Consider the following 20,581-nt stretch of genomic DNA (forward strand, 5'->3'; position numbering starts at 1 on the left):
AAAATCGTTCCCTTTTTTTTCGGCTCGCCTCGGTGAGACTTCCAAAGAGACACTCAAAGCATGACTTTCGTACGTGACGAAAATTCGCAATGGTTTTGGCGAATGTGCGAGTGTCTCGACATGTCATGCGCCAACTGTGAAGAGCGATGCAGGAGGGGTGTTGCGAGATTGTTATTCTGACGTGTTCCCTGGACAGCGTTCTTGTTAGCTCCTGTGATGGGAAATGTTGTTGGCGAATAGTGACATCCTCATGGTCATCTGGAGGTACAGTCTCGGACACATCTGGGTTGTAACAACTCTGTTGATTTTCCATGGGATCATTCAAACCCAGAAGTGTCCGTGACTGTGCATACAGAGGGCGCCCTCCGTTGGTCGAGTGCATTCAGTGGTCTGTCCACGATGTCCCTACCTACTATCGGATTAAAAATTATGGATACCCGAGTTGGGACTCTACTTAGAATTTTTTTTCCTAGTGAGAGGCAAGCAAGGTTTTTTTTTTCTAGGGGGACAAACGAGCCATATTTTCCCACAATTAAGCTGACCGACGTGGCGGAGTGGTTAGCACATCGCGCTACGACTACCAAGGGTCGCAGGTTCTTTGCGAGTGTCCTTTCACCAATTTCATCATATCATCACTCATCCTCATCTTCGCTATTAGACAAAAGCGGTAGAAAAGCGAATTGAAATAAACCAAATGAAATCAAAACGTAGGCTCGCTTTAGACGAAAGCATTTTACTTAGCATTTTTATTAACATTTATGCCATTACCAAAAAACTACCGTGTAAATTGAGATGCCATGGCATATTTCGTGGCATTTCTCAAGGATAGGCTCGGTCCGTATCATTTTTCGTAGCGTAACCAATGAGAAGCGACCTCTAGGTCACGAGTGCAGTTGTAATGGCGGCCGCGTGAGATGTAAACAACGTATCACTTCACATTTTTAAACGACGATAACTATAAAACCGAGAGGAATATCGCTTCGCATTAAACTGTTTTAGGTAGAGAAGAATGGCGCTGATAAAATACATACTTTACATCGTTTACTGTACACGTATGGAAGAATATTTTAGCGTTTTCAATTGTAAACACCGTGCACACAGCATTGACGGTGTAACTCGACGTGCCTTTCGTGCTGTACGCGTATATATTGTACATTGTAATTGAAACAGCTAACCGAAATGTTCCATAAAATGCTCTCGTGTAAAGTTCTATCTGTTATAAGATTTTTGGAAGCATATTTGCCACTTTTGGCGCATTGCAAGGATGAGGATGAACGATGATACGATGAGATGAATGAAGGGACAGTTACACACATGTATGGATGACACGTCACAAGCCACAGAGGGTATAATATTGGCTGTGAATCCAGACTCTAGTCTGTAAACTACAGTACAGGGCACTGGCGTACACAGGATTTTTCTGGGGGGGGGGGGGCTAAAATTGTAAAGGTGGACAATAGCTGTTTTCTAAGGGGGCGGAATACACAATAAGATACACTATGTGGAAGAAAGTCACTGGACACCCCGGTTTCAACTCTGAAACGAACTTCTCATGGAAAAGAGAGTACAGACGTACGTGTGTGTGTGTGTGTGTGTGTGTGTGTGTGTGTTTATATATATATATACGGCAGCAGGAGGCTTCTCAGATCATTCGCTGATAAAATGACGGACAGGAAAGAGCTCAGCATGTTTGAAAGAGGGATGGATCATAGTAGGCTGCTCCATAGGAGGCATGAGTATACGTAGCATAGCTGATGCCCGACAGGTCCCTAAATCAACTGTAGCCTTTGTCATCAAGAAGTGGAAGGAAAAGGGACACTGCAGCAATGCACCACGAAGTGGAAGACCCACGAGATTGGACGACCGGGACAGGAGAGTGCTGAGAGGGAGATTTGGAAAAACAGGACCCGTCTGATGCATTCGATTGCAGAAGAGGTTCAAAGTGCGACCAATTTGACTGTTTCGACCAAGACCCTTCGCAAGGAGGCCCATGCGCTCGGTTATCATGGTCGAACCGCTACCCACGAACCCCTGACAACAAAAAACAATAAACGGCAGAGACTATGCTGGTGTAAAGAGCGGATAAACTGGACGGTGGAGCAATGGCAGAAGGTCCTATGGAGCGATGAATCACGCTTCATACTGTTTCAATCAGATGGGAGAGTGTGGGTACGGCGATTACCCGGAGAATGTCTGTTACCCGAGTGTGCAGTGCCCACAGTGAAGTATGGTGGTGGCGGCACCATGTTCTGGGGTTGTTTCAGCTGGCATGGCGTGGGTCCACTATTACCGGTGTATGGTCACATGACGTCTGCGTTCTACCGATTTAATCCAGACAACTCCATGCTCCCCACGTTGTGGTGTTTCTATGGAAACGAAGAATGTGTGTTCCAGGACGATAATGCGACTTGTCATGTTTCCAGGGCTACCATGGAGTGGTATGCAGAAAATAATGTCACCCGACTGGATTGACCTGCTCAGAGCCCTGACCTCAACCCTATCGAATATCTATGGGACGAACTGGAGCGCCGATTGAGGTCACGATCGCCTCGCCCTTCTACACTTCCAGCGTTGGTGACTGTACTTCAGGAGGAATGGCGGAATATCCCACTCGGTGTACTACACGACCTTGTGGCCAGTTTACCACAACGAGTGGCTGCTGATATCGCTGCCAAAGGCGGACCGACCTCCTACTGATTGCAAGAAAACTGATGGTATCTGCTGACATGTGGTGTCCAATGACTTTCTTCCACATAGTGTATTTCTTATATCTAGAACTTCCCACTGTCAAATATGACAATCGGGGCTGATTTTAAGATAGATTTGCATTTTACCACTCTGGGGTTTCCCGAGTTTTTCACTGTTGTTACTTGAAAATTTTTCATTAATCTCAAGATTTCCGGATTAGGTTGTAGCCACATCAGCCCCCCACTGCGTACGCCAGTGGTCCAGGGTGTTCTGCAAGGAAGGGACATTCACAAAGAAGACCCGGCCGCCCCCCGTGGCGGAGTGGTTAGCACATCGCGCTACGACGCCAGGGGTCCTGGGTTCGAATCCCAGCATGGACATGGATGTTTGTGAGTGTCCATTCATCATATCATCACTCATCCCCATCTTCGCAAATTAGCCAAAAGTGGCACAAGAAGCGAGGTAAAATAAAGCAAGTCAATCAATCAACAAAGAAGACCCACCCATGCCCAAACTGGTGGTATTTACAAATGGTATAAATGCACGCATCCTACATAACTTTCCAAAGCGTATATGGGCTTCATATTTTAGCAACTTCTCCACCCGTCCTTACCAGTCTAGTATGCTTATGATGGGGAAATCCAGGCGTTTAAAATTCCAACGCGTTTCTTAATTTCTGTTGCCTTTTTTTGTACAAAAAGACAAAACTAAAGAAGCCTGCGCCTCAACAAGTGTGTTCTGACGTATCACCGCCCTACGAAACATTCTTTATACAACGCAAGCGTAGATTGAGATGAGAACACAAGATAAGGCAACTAATTGGGAACAAAACCAGAATAGCTGAGAAATAAATTAAACCTTTAAATAAAACAAGCTCCATAGGGTGGACAATCTTTTAATTACTACCAAAATCCTCCATTCATTCTTTACGGTGCCGCTGTTTCTTTCCATTACTGTGTTGGTATTCAGTTGATTACATTGTTGTTATTTAGGGGTTTTGTATTGTCACACTTTCGAATTTAATGCATTATTATTCTACAGTGTGTCCGTAAAATAATGGTGGGTTTTTAAACAGTTATAGTTTTGGAACAAAGCATGGTAGAGAGATGAACGATACGTCAAAGCAAAGATAAACTCTCCAAGTTTCTTACCTATTCAGTAGACTTCGATGTGCGAACTCTTAGTTGCCCTGCAGACGTGAAGACAATACTCAGTCTCTTCCAATACACGGCAGAGAAGAGCCGGCGTAATAGACGAAAGAGCTTCAAGGATCTTTGCTTTTAAATGGTCCAGATTTCGAACTTGACAGGAGAACACTTGTGTTTTGACATAACCCCACAAATATAAATCCATTGGTGTAAGGTCTGGAGACCGTGGGGGCCAGGCAATCCACCCTCCTCGTCCGAACCATAGCTGAGGAAATGTTTCGTTAAAAAAAATCCCGCACGATTGTGGGAAAATGTGGAGGAGCACCATCTAACTGGAAAATGGAACTCTCCGGTATTTGGGGCACTGCATACCCTTGTAACATATCCAGCTTCAATTGCATGATCAGTAACTGCTGGCCGTCCTGAACGTGTTTGCTTCGGTAGGCTGCCTCCTTCTCTGAGTTGGCTGTCCCATCGGCGAATGTTATTTTCATGCAGAGGGGGAGTCTTCATTTTATACACGTCGGTATTCACGCCTAACACGTGTAACTGACTCAAACTTAGCAAGTCACAACACACATTCAACCTTCCTCTGCACCGCAAACATGATGCCTCAGTAGCGAGGATGACTAACGAGCTCGTGGAGCTTGTTTTTCCTTGAAACACAATGCGCATGCGCTACCCAACGCGCCTGTAGATGTCAGCGCGTAAACTTTCGCATGCATAAACTTGGAGATTTTCTCTTTGCTTTGACGTATCGTCCATCTCTCTACCATGCTTTGTTCCAAAACTATGACTGTTTAAAAACCCACCATTACTTTACGGGCACACTGTACTTCTACTTGTATCAAAACGCAGGTAGAAATGTAAACAGGATCCATCCTAAATAAAGAAGAGATGGTAAAGCACGCATTCACAGACACATATTGGAAATTGACATTTCGTAGTTGTGGTTTTTTAGTGACCCAAAGGTGGCCGATGTGTGTGCATATTGACACCCTACTGTAAAAACCACCTTCACAATCTTCTCGTTGAAGGCGTAAATGATAATTCTTTTGTTTCGATGGTTAATGCTATATTTTTCTTATTTGATGCTTATTTGTTGCGTTGCAGTGACTAACCTCAATTCAGAACGTGACGGTGTTCTTTGCAATAGTTACCCATGCTCATATAATATATCATAAGAAAAGAGTACAGTAAGTGAATGTATACGTATATTGAAACCATGCAGTTATGTAAAGCTCATCTACGAACATGCGGCCCGTCAGTCGCTTATAGAATGTAAATATGGCCCGCTGTCGGAAAAAAACGTTAAAGGTCACTGCCCTAACATGTCCCCGAAAAATAAAAAAAATGCTGTAACTACCATTAAAATAATCAAAATAATATCCATGTTTAAAAAGTAAGGAATTTCGTTGCATTTAAGATTCGCCACTCTCTCTCTCCCTCTCTCCCCCACAAAACAATAATCACTAGTAAAGATGTTTTTCAATTTATAAATCGCACAGAGCTCCTGCACTTATCCTTGTCGAGAGAACAGCCTCGATTACTAATGCAAAGTTCTTCTCCTCCCAAGGCTCATGGCAGTAGCAATTCATTGATTTCTTTTACTTCGCTTTTTGTGCCACTTTTGACTAATTTGCGAAGATGGGGACGAGTCTGATGAACATGGTGAAATTGATGAATGGACACTCTCAAATACCCATGCCCAGGCGGGATTCGAACCCGGGAACCGTGGCGTCGTAGCGCGATGTGCTAACGGGGGCCGGCACAGTAGCAACAAGACACCATAGCCACAAGAAAAATAAGTTTTGGCTATTCTGTACCAATACTGTTTTTCAATTGTTTTATTTGATTATTTAAATGATACATATATATAGTCACAACAACAGGAAAACATCTCTTAATATGATAGCGAATACTCAGAGACCATATTGTTACAATTTCAAAGGATAGTTGCCAGAGGCCCGTCCAGTATCTGAGCGACGCTCGCTGAGCAAAATTTTCGCTCGTTGAGCAGACAGATCATTTACTTGACGCTGTGCGCTCATTGATCAAAATATCAGTGCGTTTGAATAATCTGTGATCAATGTGGCTGCGTCGAGTGACAAGATTTTAGTGTTTGAAAAGCTGTTAATCACGGAAATAGAATAGTTGATGTGAACAAAACTATCGAAATTTTCATTTTCACATCCTTGCACAACTTTCCAAAACTATGGTGTATATATTATTTAATATTTATTATTTGGAATAAGCAACACTTTCATTGTAATACAATTACAAGAACTGGAATATTACATCACCTTCTGTTACTTGAACCATAGTGTATGCTTGAACTTCCTCTTTAATTACGCTACATCGCAAGCCGTTCATCATAAATATTTCCTCATTGGTCGCCAGCCCGCCATCCTCATACAGTTTTCCTCTTCTTCCCTTTGCCTCACGAGATCGAAACACAAAAACGCTATATTCTGTGGCTCAAACATGTGGCGAGCAAGGTTCATGTTCGCTCAGCGATCAAGTGAGCAGCGCTCGCGGAGCAACGCCTATTTGGCCGTCAAGTAGCTGAGCGATCACATTGCTCGCTGAGCGCTCAGATACTTGACGCGCCCCAGGAGGGGATGCAAGGGGGTGTCCCTCGGCTCAGCACCCAATCGTTTGAGTGAGGAGAACCTGTTGGCAAGAATCCTTGCTATATCGTCAGAACGACTCCAGAGTGGATATGACGGGAGTTTCTTTCGACGCTCGAGACTGCCATTTTGAACACCTACTGTAACGTATTTGTAACGTAGTGTGTTACGATACACTGTATTAACGTCCGTATTAAATCTACAAGCCGTATCTTTCACTTGTCTTATTCCACTGACATAGGAAGCCCCAAAAAGGTTTGTCTCATAACTTTTTAATAATTTGATTTGATTTGATTTAGTTTATTTTACTTCGTGTTTTGTGCCTCTTGGCTAATTTGCGAAGATGGGGATGAGTGATGAAATGATGAAATTGATGAATGGACATTCACAAACAACCAAGCCCGACCGGGATTCGAACCCGGGACCCTTGACGTCGCAGCGCGATATGCTAACCACTCGGCCACAGGGTCGGGCTTTAATAATTTCCGGACCAAGGTTCCTTCTCATATGATACTTGAGTCAGTCTCCACCCACCCTACAAGTTTGGCAGTGGCGTATACAGAGTACAATGTCTGGGCTATCTCAGTATGTCACGTGGTCCTAGGCTATGAATAGCAATCAGGTTGCAAACTCCTAAGAAATCAGGTTGCCAACTCCTTAGAAATCAGGTTGCCAACTCCTAAGAAATCAGGTTGCCAACTCCAGAATCAGAATCATCATCTCACTGATATGAATGATATTATTTACAATTTGTGATCGATTTTTCTCCTGTATTTTATTCTCTAGACTTCAGCCTTCGCAGATAGCCTACCTAGCCTAGAATATACGCTCCTGAAGTTTGGAAGAAGGTCACGGAAACACCCTGTATACATATAAACAGATTATTTAAATACATTACATAATCAATTCATCCGTCTCATAACAAACCCAGCAAAAATTATATAAATTGTTTGTGAAATGTGTGCTCCTTTTCTTCTGAACAAATTTTCACGCATTTAAGACAAAACTGTTTAGCAGCAACTGTTTGAAGTACTTAGTTGTTTTACTTATCTCTCTAGTAATTTACAATGCATCACAGAAAAGAAATTGCGAGCGAAGCGAACAAGAACATTTTTAGATCCACATTTTTTCAAAGGGAAAGCAATATTGATTTAATAGGGTGCAGGGGCGCCGACTTGTCAAAATTATTGGGGGGGGGGCTCTGATCACTGAAATAAATTAATGAATGACTCACTCTCTCCCTTTTTAAGTTTTGGCCTCAGTGTTCGGAATTTCATAAGAGCCCATGAATTCCTCAAAAATATCAACATTTTTATTCACAGTTCGAATGCAGAATATTAATTGTCCACGGATGGATATGTCACAAGTTTCGTCAACCATAATAGCAAAATATTCCCGACTTTTTTTATATGCTACCACGGAGCGCAAAACAGATCTTCCTAATATATCAATGATCTCGTTCTGAATCTCATGTGAGAGCCATTTGTAGCCCGAACTACCCTGGTTCATGCACATCGCCTTTTGAAACTCTTTTTAGTAAAAATTTTAACAATACTCATAATTACATACTTAGTATATAGTAGTAAGTCATGTGTTTTGCTGTCTCTGGTCATAGCCCCCCCCCCCCCAAAGTTGATGGTTTAGAGGTCTCAGCCCCCCAAATTGATGGTCTACATCATTTCAAATGTGTATTTAAAGTTAAGTTCATGTGGCACAATTCAGAGTAGCTACACTGTACAAGAGAAGCAAAATAATACATTAGATCCTCTTAAGCAAAATTATTAGGGGGGCTCTGCCCAATATCGTTAACATTGGAGGGGCTCGAGCCCCCCCCCCCCAAGCCCCATGGAGCCGGCGCCTATGATAGGGTGCAAAAAAAATCATGGGGCGCCATGTCATTCTCTTGCACATTTCTCTTTAGTTTAGATCGTTCGGCGCCCAGGGTCAACTCCCGATAAAATTTGAAATCGAAGGGGTAATTGTCCCTCTGTGCCCCCCCCCCCTTCACGTGCTCTTCGCCGTCTGGAAGAAATAATGAAAACTAACAACATATTGAGTATTCATTTGTCCTGCTACTCTTAGATTCTGCTAGTCTTGCTTTCTTTTACTTCAGTGTTTGCTCCCTTGCCCCCTCGAATTCGTCCAAGGTTGGAGGTGGCAATGTCCCCCTGCCCCTCTGTGGTCGCGCCACTGCACCCCTTGCCCCGTAGTTTCTTTGAACTTTCATCGAATTGAAATGAATTGAGAGTATAATATCGTTTAATAACGGCGATAAGATGTACGCTAAATTTCTAGGTGAAAGTTCATATAATAATATAACTAGGAGCATGGACGTCTGAAAGGGGCAAGGATGGTCACACCTCCCCCTTAGAAAACGAATGTCAACCTAAAAGTATATTTTTCACACGTATAATTTGATTTCAGTCATAGTAATTTGCATTAATTATTAAAATGCGGATGCAGGAATGCGATAATTTCAAATTCAAGTAGTGTTTTTGAGGGGGCAACACTATTATCGGCGTAATATCCCCATGGAATACCTTGCTTGTTCCTAAGTGGAAAAAAAAATTGCGGAAGTCCACGATTAGGGGGGCAAATCCCCCCCCCCCCAGTGCGCACTCCTATGAACTGCTCTCTTTTCTTTATTTCCCATTTCTACTTTCGTTTTTTCTGTTCACTTTCTTTATTTCTATGTGAACTACTTTGTCTTTTTTCCCTTCATCTCTTATTGTCTGAACTATCTGGATAGATTGAAGGGCCGAAACTTTTTATCGTGAGAGGGGCTAGACCCCTTCATCGGCCCCCCCCGGTGGCAACGCCTCACTAAGTAATGCTGCAATTCGACGACATTGGACTAAATAATTGTACTGAGCCCCTCTATGATATTTCCCTTACCCACATGCTCTGCCGAAGAGAGATGACTGGTGTTGCCACCTAGCGGTGTGACGTGGAACTCCAATGATCCAGCACGAGTGAGTGATTGGAAGATCTTTCCCTTTTTTACGATCCTGCTAGCCAGGCACAACAACGAACTATGGCAAATCAACATTTCTGTGCTGTTGTTACTTTTTAGTCGCAGGGCATCAATAAAACAATTGAAAAGCGATATCTGTGCTCGAAATCTGGGTAGAATAGACGAGCATTGCCATTGGAGCGCAACGTTCAACATGCCAGCAATAAATTTCAAATCGCCACCCGAGGAAGGAAACAAAATAGTGAATTCTTAAGTAGATGCAATCTCAGTGGTTTCTTGAAGTTAAGTATTCTGATTGCCGAACACGGCCGTATGTGGAGAGCTTAACGGGCCCAAAATCTCCTATTTGTTTAGTAGACATTTTGAGTTGATGGTGTAATCTCATCAACATCTCATCAAATTACTGTATTATTTGAAATTATTTTGAAAATATAACTCATTATTTAGATGTGATGCATAGACGTAATGGATGGTCTTATATTCTCCAGGTACAATAATGTTACCTTGTCTATAACCTCAGAACAACTGTTTCATAATTTATTTTAAGAATAGACTGTACAATGGCAAGGAATAGCACAAGGTTTTATGTGAATGTACACTCCTGTTCACATAAAGTGATACACTTTATAAGGTTGTGCAGTTGGATTATGTGCCAGTTTATCTGAACAGGAGTGTACAATAGAGTGGGATGCATAAGTATTCTCAAGCAAATTGTCCATTACCATGGTTGTACTTTGTTTTACGCTATAACAGGTTCATGGAGGTTGGAATTGTTTTGGGAAGAAACTGTTGGATTTAGCTACTAGAAACAAGATTCTTTGAATTGCAGCGAATTGGGTTTGTCAAATTATTTAAAGGGGTAGAATTTAGATGAAAGGAATTACAGGTTACCATAACACTATCCAAAATTTGAGGAGTATGCTGCAATGTTTCCCTACAAACCCGCCCCCACTTTTTCCTGTTCTTGCCCCACTGAACATGCATTCGGGGCATTCCAGCTAGGGACGGCGCCAGAAATTTTCGACTGGGTGGGCAGAAGCGCCATATTGATAGATTAGGGTGGGCAGTATAAATGTAAGACCATATATAGTATACTGTATATGTGTATGTAAGACGTATGTATCCCCTCTCTCTCTTACACTCCCGATTCTCTCTTACTTCTTTTCCCTTTCCTTATCCTGTTTTCCTCCTTATTCTTTTCTAATATATCCTCCCATCTTGTTCCATTTTCTTTCTCTTTGTCTCTGATGGACACAATTATTTCAAGGAAGTGTTTAGCATGTGCAGCCATACATTCTAACCACATTATTTCATGCATGTTAATACAGTGAAATAAATGTGAATTAGGTTTAAGTTTGTGTTGCAAATACAAGGCAGATACTTGATTTTATGTATTAGGCGACAGTGATAGATTGATTTGATTAGTTGATTGATTTGCTTTATTTTACTTCGCTTTTTGTGCCACTTTTGGCTAATTTGCGAAGATGGGGATGAGTGACGACATGATGAAATTGATGAATGGACACTCACGCACAAACATCCATGGCCAGGCCGGGATTCGAACCCAGGACCCCTCGACGTCGTAGTGCGATATGCTAAACTCTCCTCCACGGGAGCCGGAGCGACAGTGATAGAAAGTGCGATGGTAGACAATCGTGAAGTTTCTCGTAATTGAAGACATGTCCCTGAGCATAGTATTTTTATTGTATGAGTTTTTGACTGGAAGAGTTTTGTTACTCCTTTGGGGATCACATTTCTTAGCTTACAAGGTTTGCACAACTGACAAATCTATCTGAATGTTTGCAGTAAGGGCGTTTGGGTTCCAACATTTGAGGGGCAAGGACAAAATACTTTTTCTTGGTAGAAAAGGCTTAGCATAAAGAGGCCATAGTGCGGGTGCAAAAAGTGACGGGGAAACTGCATCCCCCATTTCCCGCTCCTCAATCGCCGCCACTGCATGTTTGGATTAAAATGAACGTCTTATTAGGAATGATTTAAAAAGCACACGGAAAACCAATTCTTTGTTCATTGTCCATGAAGTATTCCTAGTCTAATGAAAGGCTATTTTGACAAAATATCACTCATATGTAATAAACAAGTAAGATTGAAAAATCTGTTCAGAATTGAAGAGATTATTAGCTAAGTTGCTCTTCGTTTTCTGAACTCTCATGTTACTAATGCGGGAGAAGCAACGCACGTATGGTTACATGAACATATTTTTTGAGGTAAACAAATGATTTAGGACACAAGGAATTCATCGAAGTTGATCACCGTAACAGCAATAATTCATGTATTTTTTATAGATGACTTGGGTTGTATGGCGTGACCATTTCGAATACACTAGAATGTCAACCTGTGCAGCACACCCTGGAAACTTTATTATTTTAAGGGCAACGAGTCCCTGGAACCACTGTCAAAGTAATAATTTATGAGGGTTTGTATTTTGAGTGTCAGAATGTATTTGTTTTCGCCCCTTCCTTACTTTAATCTAATCACAATTGAAATGACTTAAAATAAAATAAATCAACCACGACTTACTCTTCCAAAAATGGAGTTTCATTAGCTCGTACCTCTTAGAAAGTTGAGGTGGTAGTTTCAATTGCACAACGTTTCATTAGTGGATCAAGGCAACTAATTCCGTGAACAATGATGTTGTTTTCCGAAAGTCTCAATTTGTCTTCTGTGGTGATAAAATGACACGTTTGGTGCGAGTTCTTTCTGTATATTTTTCCCCCAATGGCATAACGCTGTCGCATTATAATGAAGAGGTCATGTGTTGCACTCCCCCCTCTCCTGGTGGAAGCACAATGCACACTGGTTCGGACTACACGTTAAACTGTAGGTTTAGTCCCAATTAGCCCATCTGAGCATAAAAGTGGGCTTAAAAACAAACAAACGTGACATTTTTTTTTCTTTACTTCAGCAGCATCTACAGATTCTGTCGACATTTTCGGCTGATTCGTGTGGCAAAATTTGTGTGTCGAAAGAGGATTTCTAAATATGATAAGCCAGTCATTAGCAATTGAATAATTATGTAGCTTTTTCCATACGTAACTGGTTTATCAAAATGTTTTCACTTCGGTATTGTAGTGATTATTGTGATTCGTTCTTATTAGTAGAACGAATATAAAGTTAATATTTCGCATACCATATTGATATTTGAAGATGACAGGTATATAAAAATTTTAATGAAATAAAGAAAAAAGACACTTCCGGAATTTCAATGCAGAGCTACCGTAATTAAAACTATACTATACTCTCTGGTATACTTAAACCCGAAGGTTTATGGATGCAGAAACACAAGCCTTCCATCTGTTTCTATCCGGGGCAAGATCAATCCAATCTTTCCCATCCTTGCCGATTTCTTTTATGTCCATCTTGTTCGTCTTGGCCTTCCTACTGGTCTCTTACCATCAGGTTTGCCAACAAGAATCGTGTAAACTATTCTTTCCTCTGCCATTCGTGTCACATGGCCTGTCCATCTAAGTCTTCTTGATTAAATTATTCTAATAATAATAATAATAATTAAAAAGTCGAAATGATTTATTGTGTTGCTGGAAAAGTAACGCTAAGATGATGTTTTTATTTGTTTATTTGGAGATTATTTTAACCATACCCAGGCTGGGATTTATATACGTATGTGGAGACCCGAAGCTTACAGCACCAAGGCCTCACTCCAATCCCCTCTACACAGTTTCAGTTATAACGTCTTGCCAAGTTACATGGTGTGGTTTGTCATTATATTTTTTTACCACATCCGAAGTACCTATTTTTTTCATTATGTGGTACTTTTCAATGCAGTCTTTCTCAGTGAAGTCCCGGAGCTGCAGTCCTCAAGTTTACCCTAAATTCTGATCTAATGTTGATCATACCCTGCATAATGTTGAGCCTCCTAAGCCTACTAGCTGCTTTTAATCATGGAAGCATTCATTTGATCACAGCTTTTGTTTCAATAGCTCTAGTAATTACTTTCACTTTCTAATATATGGGATGATAATATGTGAATATTTCTAGCATAGATAATATTCACAAGTAAAATATACATGTTATGAACACCAGAATACCCTTATTTATTGAATCATTCCTATATCCCAAGTATATGTACTTGCTGAATTTGATTGGGTGGGCAATCGGGTGGGCACAGGAATTTTTGGGTGGGCGCTTGCCCACCTGTGCCCACCCCTGTCGCCGTCCCTGATTCCAGCGTAACATGTGTGACATTCACACACAAAATTTAAGGTTCTAGACAAGATATTGGATTAAAATATTCATAATGAACTGATTTCATAGAATTATGAAGAACTTTATGGTGTCTGCTAACAAATGAAAAAAAGACAACTTGAGTATGATGGTATAGTCTGAATACATGGAAAACATGAACAAAAGTGCGTTACGCAGAATTTGACTTCACTTGTCTGTGAAGTATATAGGCTGCAGACGCTAGTGCCTTTTATATGTGAAATGTGTAAATTATATGAATTCACAAACATCTAAACCTTACTGCAATTAAAAACAATAATAATTTTCATTTTAATTCATTGTGTTATTTACATGTAGTAGGATCACTTTTCGTTGAATGGACCATTCAAGTTTTCTGTTCAGAATGGAATAGACTGGAATTCTGTGTGTTGTGGTACAAACTTTGACTATTGTATGCATGACCGTAGGCAGGAAAATAATTCGGGGGGAGTTCATTCATAATTGTTCCCATGGGCGTCGCCATAAACTTGAATAATATAAATAACAACAATAATTATACAATAATAATTAAAATTTCATAATAAAACAATTTTATTCCATAATATAATAATAATAAAAATAATAATAATAATAATAATAATTATATCCAAGAGGGAGGCTTACTAAATCCAACAGATGAGTGAATATCTAGCAGAAGTTTTTTTAACGTGTGTACTGAAATGCACAATTATTATACTTTTTTTATTAAATTTTAGATAACTTCAAGAAAAAGCTTTAAAAGTTAGATGGAAATTTTAGTCATAAAGTTTTTGTTGTTTGACCATAAAACTAAATTTTTTTAAATTTTGAAAAGTGTGGAACCAGTTATTCTTTTTTAAATACAGCCTGGTGCATGGATTGTAACCTCAATCGCGAACGTCTTAAGAAACTGGAGATCCTAGATTTGAACTCCTATCAAGGGGGATTTTTGACTTTTACGGAGAGGGAATTTAAAAGTTGGAAAGGGAATTTTGAGACAATCATAAGGGAATTTTCAGTCTATGTTACTTGTGACGCAGGAACAACACTGGAAAGAGGACAGCAGAAGTGAAAATGTAGGGCTCGCGGGTGGGCTACGATTCAGAGAATAAATCCTGTTTCACTCAAGTTTCAAAATTCCAAATGTATGAAGATTCTAGCTCGATCGTTTCAACATTGTCTCCTTGTATTTTTGTGATTCGTAGGAAAAAAATTGAAAATGAGTTACAGATTTTGGTTTCTGAACTTCCATTAATCCAACATGTCAGAAGTTTCGGGGGGAGTGAACCCTAGAAACCCCCCCTCTAAATACGGCCATGACTCTATGCATGGCCGTATTTAGAGGGGGGGTTTCTAGGGTTCAAACCCCCCCCGAAACATCTGACATGTTGGATTAATGAAAGTTCAGAAACCAAAATCTGTAACTATTTTCAAAAATTTTTTCGAAGCATCACACAAATACAAGGAGACAATGTTGAAACGATAGAGCTAGAATTTTCATACATTTGGAATTCTGAAAGTTGAGTGAAACAGGATTTATTCTCGGAATTGCAGCCCACCCATGACCCCTCCATTTTCATTTATGCTGTCCTCTTTCCAGTTTAGTTCCTGCGTCACAAGGAATATATACTGAAAATTCCCTTATGATTGTCCCAAAATTCCCTTTCCAACTTTTAAATTCCCTGTCCGATAAAGTTGAAAATCCCCCTTGATAGGAGTTCAAACCTAGGATCTCCAGTTTCGTAGCGCATTACGTTCGCGATTGAGGCTACAATCCATGCCCCAGGCTAAGTTTTTTTAAGAGAGTAACTGGTTCCACACTTTTCAAAATTCCAAAAATTAAGTTATAAGGTCAAACAACAAAAACTTTATGACTAAAATTTCTATCTAAATTTTAGAGCTTTTTTTTGAAGGTATCTTAAAATTTGATAACAAAGTATAATAATTGTGCATTTCAGTACACACTGTACGAAACGAAAAAAAAATTGTGCTCGATATTCACACATCTGCTGAATTGAGTAAGCCCCCGTAAGGATATAATAATAATAATAATAATAATAATATTTTTTTATTATTATTTTGGAATAAAATTGTTTTATTATTATGAAATTTTAATTATTATTGTATAATTATTGTTATTATTTCTATTATTCAAATTTCTGGCGATGCCCATGGGAACAATTATGAATGAACCCCCCCCGAAAATTTTTCTTGCCTACGGCCATGACTCTATGCAAAGTTGCATAAATGTTAACAGGCAAAACGTCCGCCGCTGTTGGTTGTCAACTCCTTCGTTGGTGTTTTGTTTCAGTTTTTGAACTTTGCATTGCGTACGGAATCAACGAGAGGGCTTTCGAGCCATTAACCCCTTCCTAACATAGGGCCATGGATGGTGCCCATTTCCAATCACAATCAGTGATTGGTAATCACCATCCCTTGCTTAGTTATGGGCTTAACCAACGTCTGCTGAAATGTTAGAAATTTCTCTCAGAAGTGATTTTGTGCACTGTGACCCTCAGGCGAACCAAGCGCAGGGCGCGTCGCTTCTCAGAAATGTTGTGTATGGCTTGCAAAGCGATCTTCGTGCTAATGAAAGGTGACGAAGATTGATGCGAGCGTTGCACTGATGATTTCGGAGAAGCAATGAGGGGAAGCTTTAGCATTACTTTCAGATAACGAACGTCACTTCATTGTGAATACACTAGAACCCGATTTTACGTTCCCTGACTTTTACATTTCTCACAGTATACATTAAATCTTCATGATCCCAAGTAAGCAACGTATTGTAAAGATTTCCCGCATTTTGCATTTCCTTAAATTTTAAGTTTTTTTCATCTTGGTCCACCGAGAAACGTAAAATAGAGCTTCCACTCTATTTGTCAAATACAAACTATATTAATTTCCTCACATTCATAGCATTCTTGAAAAGTACTATTACCATTATAAAATAAGTTTACACATCTGACGTGCGAAACTAGATACAGCTCATTACACCGGGTGTTTCATAAATAATTGAGCTTTATTGCAAGTAAACTGTTGAACTTACGTTAATGAAACCAGTCCAGAATGATCGAGGAATGCAAACAGTTTGTGCGTGTATGTTTTGTTAAGCTCAGAGTTCATATCCCTGCCGCTAGGCGACACTCAAATCACCCACATCAATCACAGTGTTTTGTGCAATGGTTTGGTCCCCAAGATCACCGGACCTTACACCGTGTAACTTCTTTTTGTGGGGTTTCATGAAAGACGGGGTATTCGCCTCGCCGATGCCGCGTGATATCGCAGCCCTAAGGGAGCGTATCATCGCAGCGATGGGTACTATCAACAGGCCCATGTTGATGAGAGTGTGGCAAGAAGCAAACTATTGTGTCACCCTTGATGCACACATTGAACATTTGTAGGTGTAAAAAAAAAAAAACCTGTTTGCGTTCCTCGTTCATTCTGGACTGGTTTCATTAAAGTAAGTTCAATAGTTTACCTGCAATACATTTTTGTAACCCCTCAATTATTTCTGAAACACCCCGTATTACATTTATAATCCATGGACATGTTCAACACACATTTATTTGTTTAATTTTTAATAGGAAAAGAATCTTAAAACAGACTTCAGTGTTTGTAATGTTTTCAATTTATGTATCAAATTCCTTCAGTTCCTGCTGATAGTGGTCTAATGCAATGCACTCTATTCTTCAGGTACTGGACAGTGGAGCGACCGCGCGGTTCTCAATCCAACTACCAGGCGGCGCGTCGAGCGTGTCGAGAGAGAGGGTTGCTGTTTGAAGATCCAGAGTTTCCTGCCGGACACAGAGCTCTGTTTCAACACAAGAAACCACCTGTCCAGCCGATTGTGTGGATGAGGCCACATGTAAGATAATTTCTTTCACCTTTAATGTGCGTGCAGTAAATTTGTGTTGTGGTTGGGAAGTTCAAGCTGTTAACCGGGGGGGGAACGTACAATGGCCGAACTTTTTTATTTTACCACGCTGATGGTTTAGTAACATTGACAGGAAATGTGCTTTCTATATACCTACCTATGTCTTTAGGTGATGAGATTGAATAAGATATTATTATTTTGTGGTCTTTACATGTGGAATCAATCAACAAGGAGCCACTTTTCAACATCTTATTTTGGAAACAAAACAGATATGGACCCATATGTGTTTTCGTTTCCGAAATTTCAGGGTGAAAAATGTACGATTTCGTCCAATTTTTTCACAATCTTGTTAATTTTAAATTGCAATATTTCGGCAATTAGGGCAGTGATTCAGTCGCCATTGGAAAGGTCTCACATGAGACATATGCATATCTCGTGTGAAAGAGCTCTTTTGCGACATAAGTCGACTCCGGAAATGGAAACCGGGACTTGTTTATTGCAAGACAATAACTTTTAACTAGTTAACTGTTGACTAGGGCTATTGACAATAGAGAATACACCTGTTATCCTAACATTGTTGTCAACAATAGAGAATGCTACCAGCTTTTGTGGTGAAATCCATTACATATTTTAAATATTCTTCCATTAGTTGCTGCAATATTGAACACAGTTTCAGTCGATATAAATCTATCTTTAGAGACAACAGGAGAAGATTCACGTTTCAGCACTTGAAAGAAAGTTTCCACTGCTTAGGTAACAAACAATGGAACACATTTTGTCTTTGAATTTTGCATTGCAATGAATGTAATGCAACCATAATGGATTTTATTTAGCTATGTTAGACGCTCTCTTAACGAAAATTGTCACTTGCCACAATTATGACTCTATATTTAATTCCATATTTTGATTAAAATAATTAAATATATGTTTACATACCTAACACTTTTTGGTACATACAGTGGAATACATAAGTATTACCAAGCAAATTATCCATTCTCTCTGTTTTACGCAATGAGAACTTATAGAATTGAAACAAAACGCAAAAAAAGCCGCCGACAGCCGCCTCTGAATCAACATACTTTAAAATCTGTTCTTGAAAGACTCGTAGAATGCAAGAGAACATTAATTAAAATAGTCATGGACAATTGTCGAGCAATACTTATGCATCCCACAGTATGTACATGTAAATCCGTTCTCTGCTTACGTCTCTTTTTTTCACCCTCACAGGAAATTTGCCAAAGACCTAGATTCATAGCGGAAGGAGCGAGCAGGTTCGACGTGGAACCTGGGGATCTAGGCGACACGTGGTTGCTAGCTGCAGTGTCGTCTTTAACCCTAACTCCGCGCTTCCTAGATCGAGTCGTACCTCCAGAGCAGAGCTTCGAACACGGATACTACGGGATATTTAGGTAAGAATGCACCTCTGAGTTGAAGTCAGAGCTTAAAATTAAAATGAGTACAGGGTGATTAAAAAGTAACATGACAACCAGTGGGCGAATTAATATTTTTTTCCATTGAAAAGGGTAAAAAGCAATCGGCAACTTTTTTGTAGCAGACATATGCAGTTATTATTATTAGTTTATTGTTGTAACGGTAACTAGAAGAAAACATTAAAATAATTAATAACGCATAACCAGTACTCAGGGCCGGATTAACCTATGGGCAACTGGCGCAATTGCCCCGGAGCTCCCACCAAAAGGAAGCTGTGAAGGGCCTCCACCAAAAAAATATTTTAACCAGCTGGCTATGCTTGTGAAAAATTACATAAGAAGTTGTATTTTAAAAATAAAAAAAAACAATATTGTCATATGTGTACACTCTTCTGGATCCAATTGAAGACTAAAATTGGTAAACGCTGTAAGTGCCACAAGAATTCAAACACCGTTTTCCACGTTAAACTGTGAAATGTGCCATGCTTGATAATGTGGTAAACGTGAAAAGTGGCTGGTAGCCCTCTAAGTAGTTCAAAGGGCGTGTAAAAAGGCAGTAGTGTAAACGTTCGTACGGGCTGATGTGCTGGACGATGAGATTTCCCAACACTTTCGCTTTTGCCACTTACAACGTTTACCCCTTTTAGTTCTCAATTGTAGCACAGCTCTCAGTCGATCTGTTTGTAGATATCTGAGGCTTAGTATACTTTATACCATGGATTGATTTGGCTGTGGTGTGGAAATAAGGCACACTTATTGAAAAAATCAATTTTCAGATATGATTAAGATAATAAATAATCCTACGAAGTACATAACTTTCTTTCGTTAATAACATCGTATTAGAACTGTGAGTTTCTAGGGGGAAAAATCTGGAGATACTAGCGCTCTCTCTAGGTGCATCAGTGAACTACGGGAACAAAGAGGTTCAGTATTCTAAATGAACTTGCAATGGCAACTCCATCACAAATTACATCTGCAGCTCGCGAGCATCTACGAGGAGGATCTGAAACCCTCGCTAGAGAATGAGCTGATACAGTTTGCACACCTAGTAAGCAGTAGCAATGTCAAACATCAGGAAGACATCCCAATGGAACTGTCTATGTATAATATTGTATGTAAGGACCCGTTCCGCAGTACATTTCCCAATGTCGAAATTCTCTTAAGAATGTATTTGGTCTTAATGGTAACAAACTGCAGCTGAGAAAGATCTTTCTCAAAAATGAAATTGGTGAAAAACAGGCTACGTGTTGCCATGGGACAGAATCGCTTATCCAATTTTTGTTTATTAAGCATTGAACATGAACTTCTTCGCGAATTGGACTTCGATGATATAGTAGATGAATTTTCGGCGAAAAAGGCAAGAAAAAGTGTGTCTGCTATAAGTGTTAAGCCTTTGGGAATTTTCTTGAAGAAAGTGTAGTTACTACAATTTCCACAATGAACCTGTCGGTAATTGTCCAGTAGATGATGGACCGTGCATATGAGGCATTGCCGATACGAAGGCCGAACTCAACAAAAGTACTAATACATTTTGAGGAAAATGTGTTTCAAGTTGTGAGGCACGGGCCAAACTGAACAAAAAACTATGGAAAATCACGCAGGAAACTTTCCGATCTACT

The 20,581-nt window shown here is 40.1% G+C and overlaps 1 protein-coding gene across 2 annotated transcripts in view; it reads left to right on the forward strand.

Annotated features, from left to right (window-relative positions):
• LOC145997404 (calpain-9-like) overlaps window positions 1-20,581 on the forward strand; it is a 219,654-nt gene that overhangs the window by 121,043 nt on the left and 78,030 nt on the right. For both annotated transcript variants that reach the window (XM_083134411.1, XM_083134413.1), the window contains exons 3-4: window positions 17,352-17,523; window positions 18,760-18,941. In XM_083134411.1, coding sequence (XP_082990537.1) covers window positions 17,352-17,523; window positions 18,760-18,941 — 354 coding nt within the window. The remainder of the gene's footprint in view (window positions 1-17,351; window positions 17,524-18,759; window positions 18,942-20,581) is intronic.

The sequence above is a fragment of the Lepisma saccharinum genome, chromosome 13 (assembly GCF_977018435.1).
Source record: "Lepisma saccharinum chromosome 13, izLepSacc3.1, whole genome shotgun sequence".
Lineage (NCBI taxonomy): Eukaryota > Metazoa > Arthropoda > Insecta > Zygentoma > Lepismatidae > Lepisma > Lepisma saccharinum.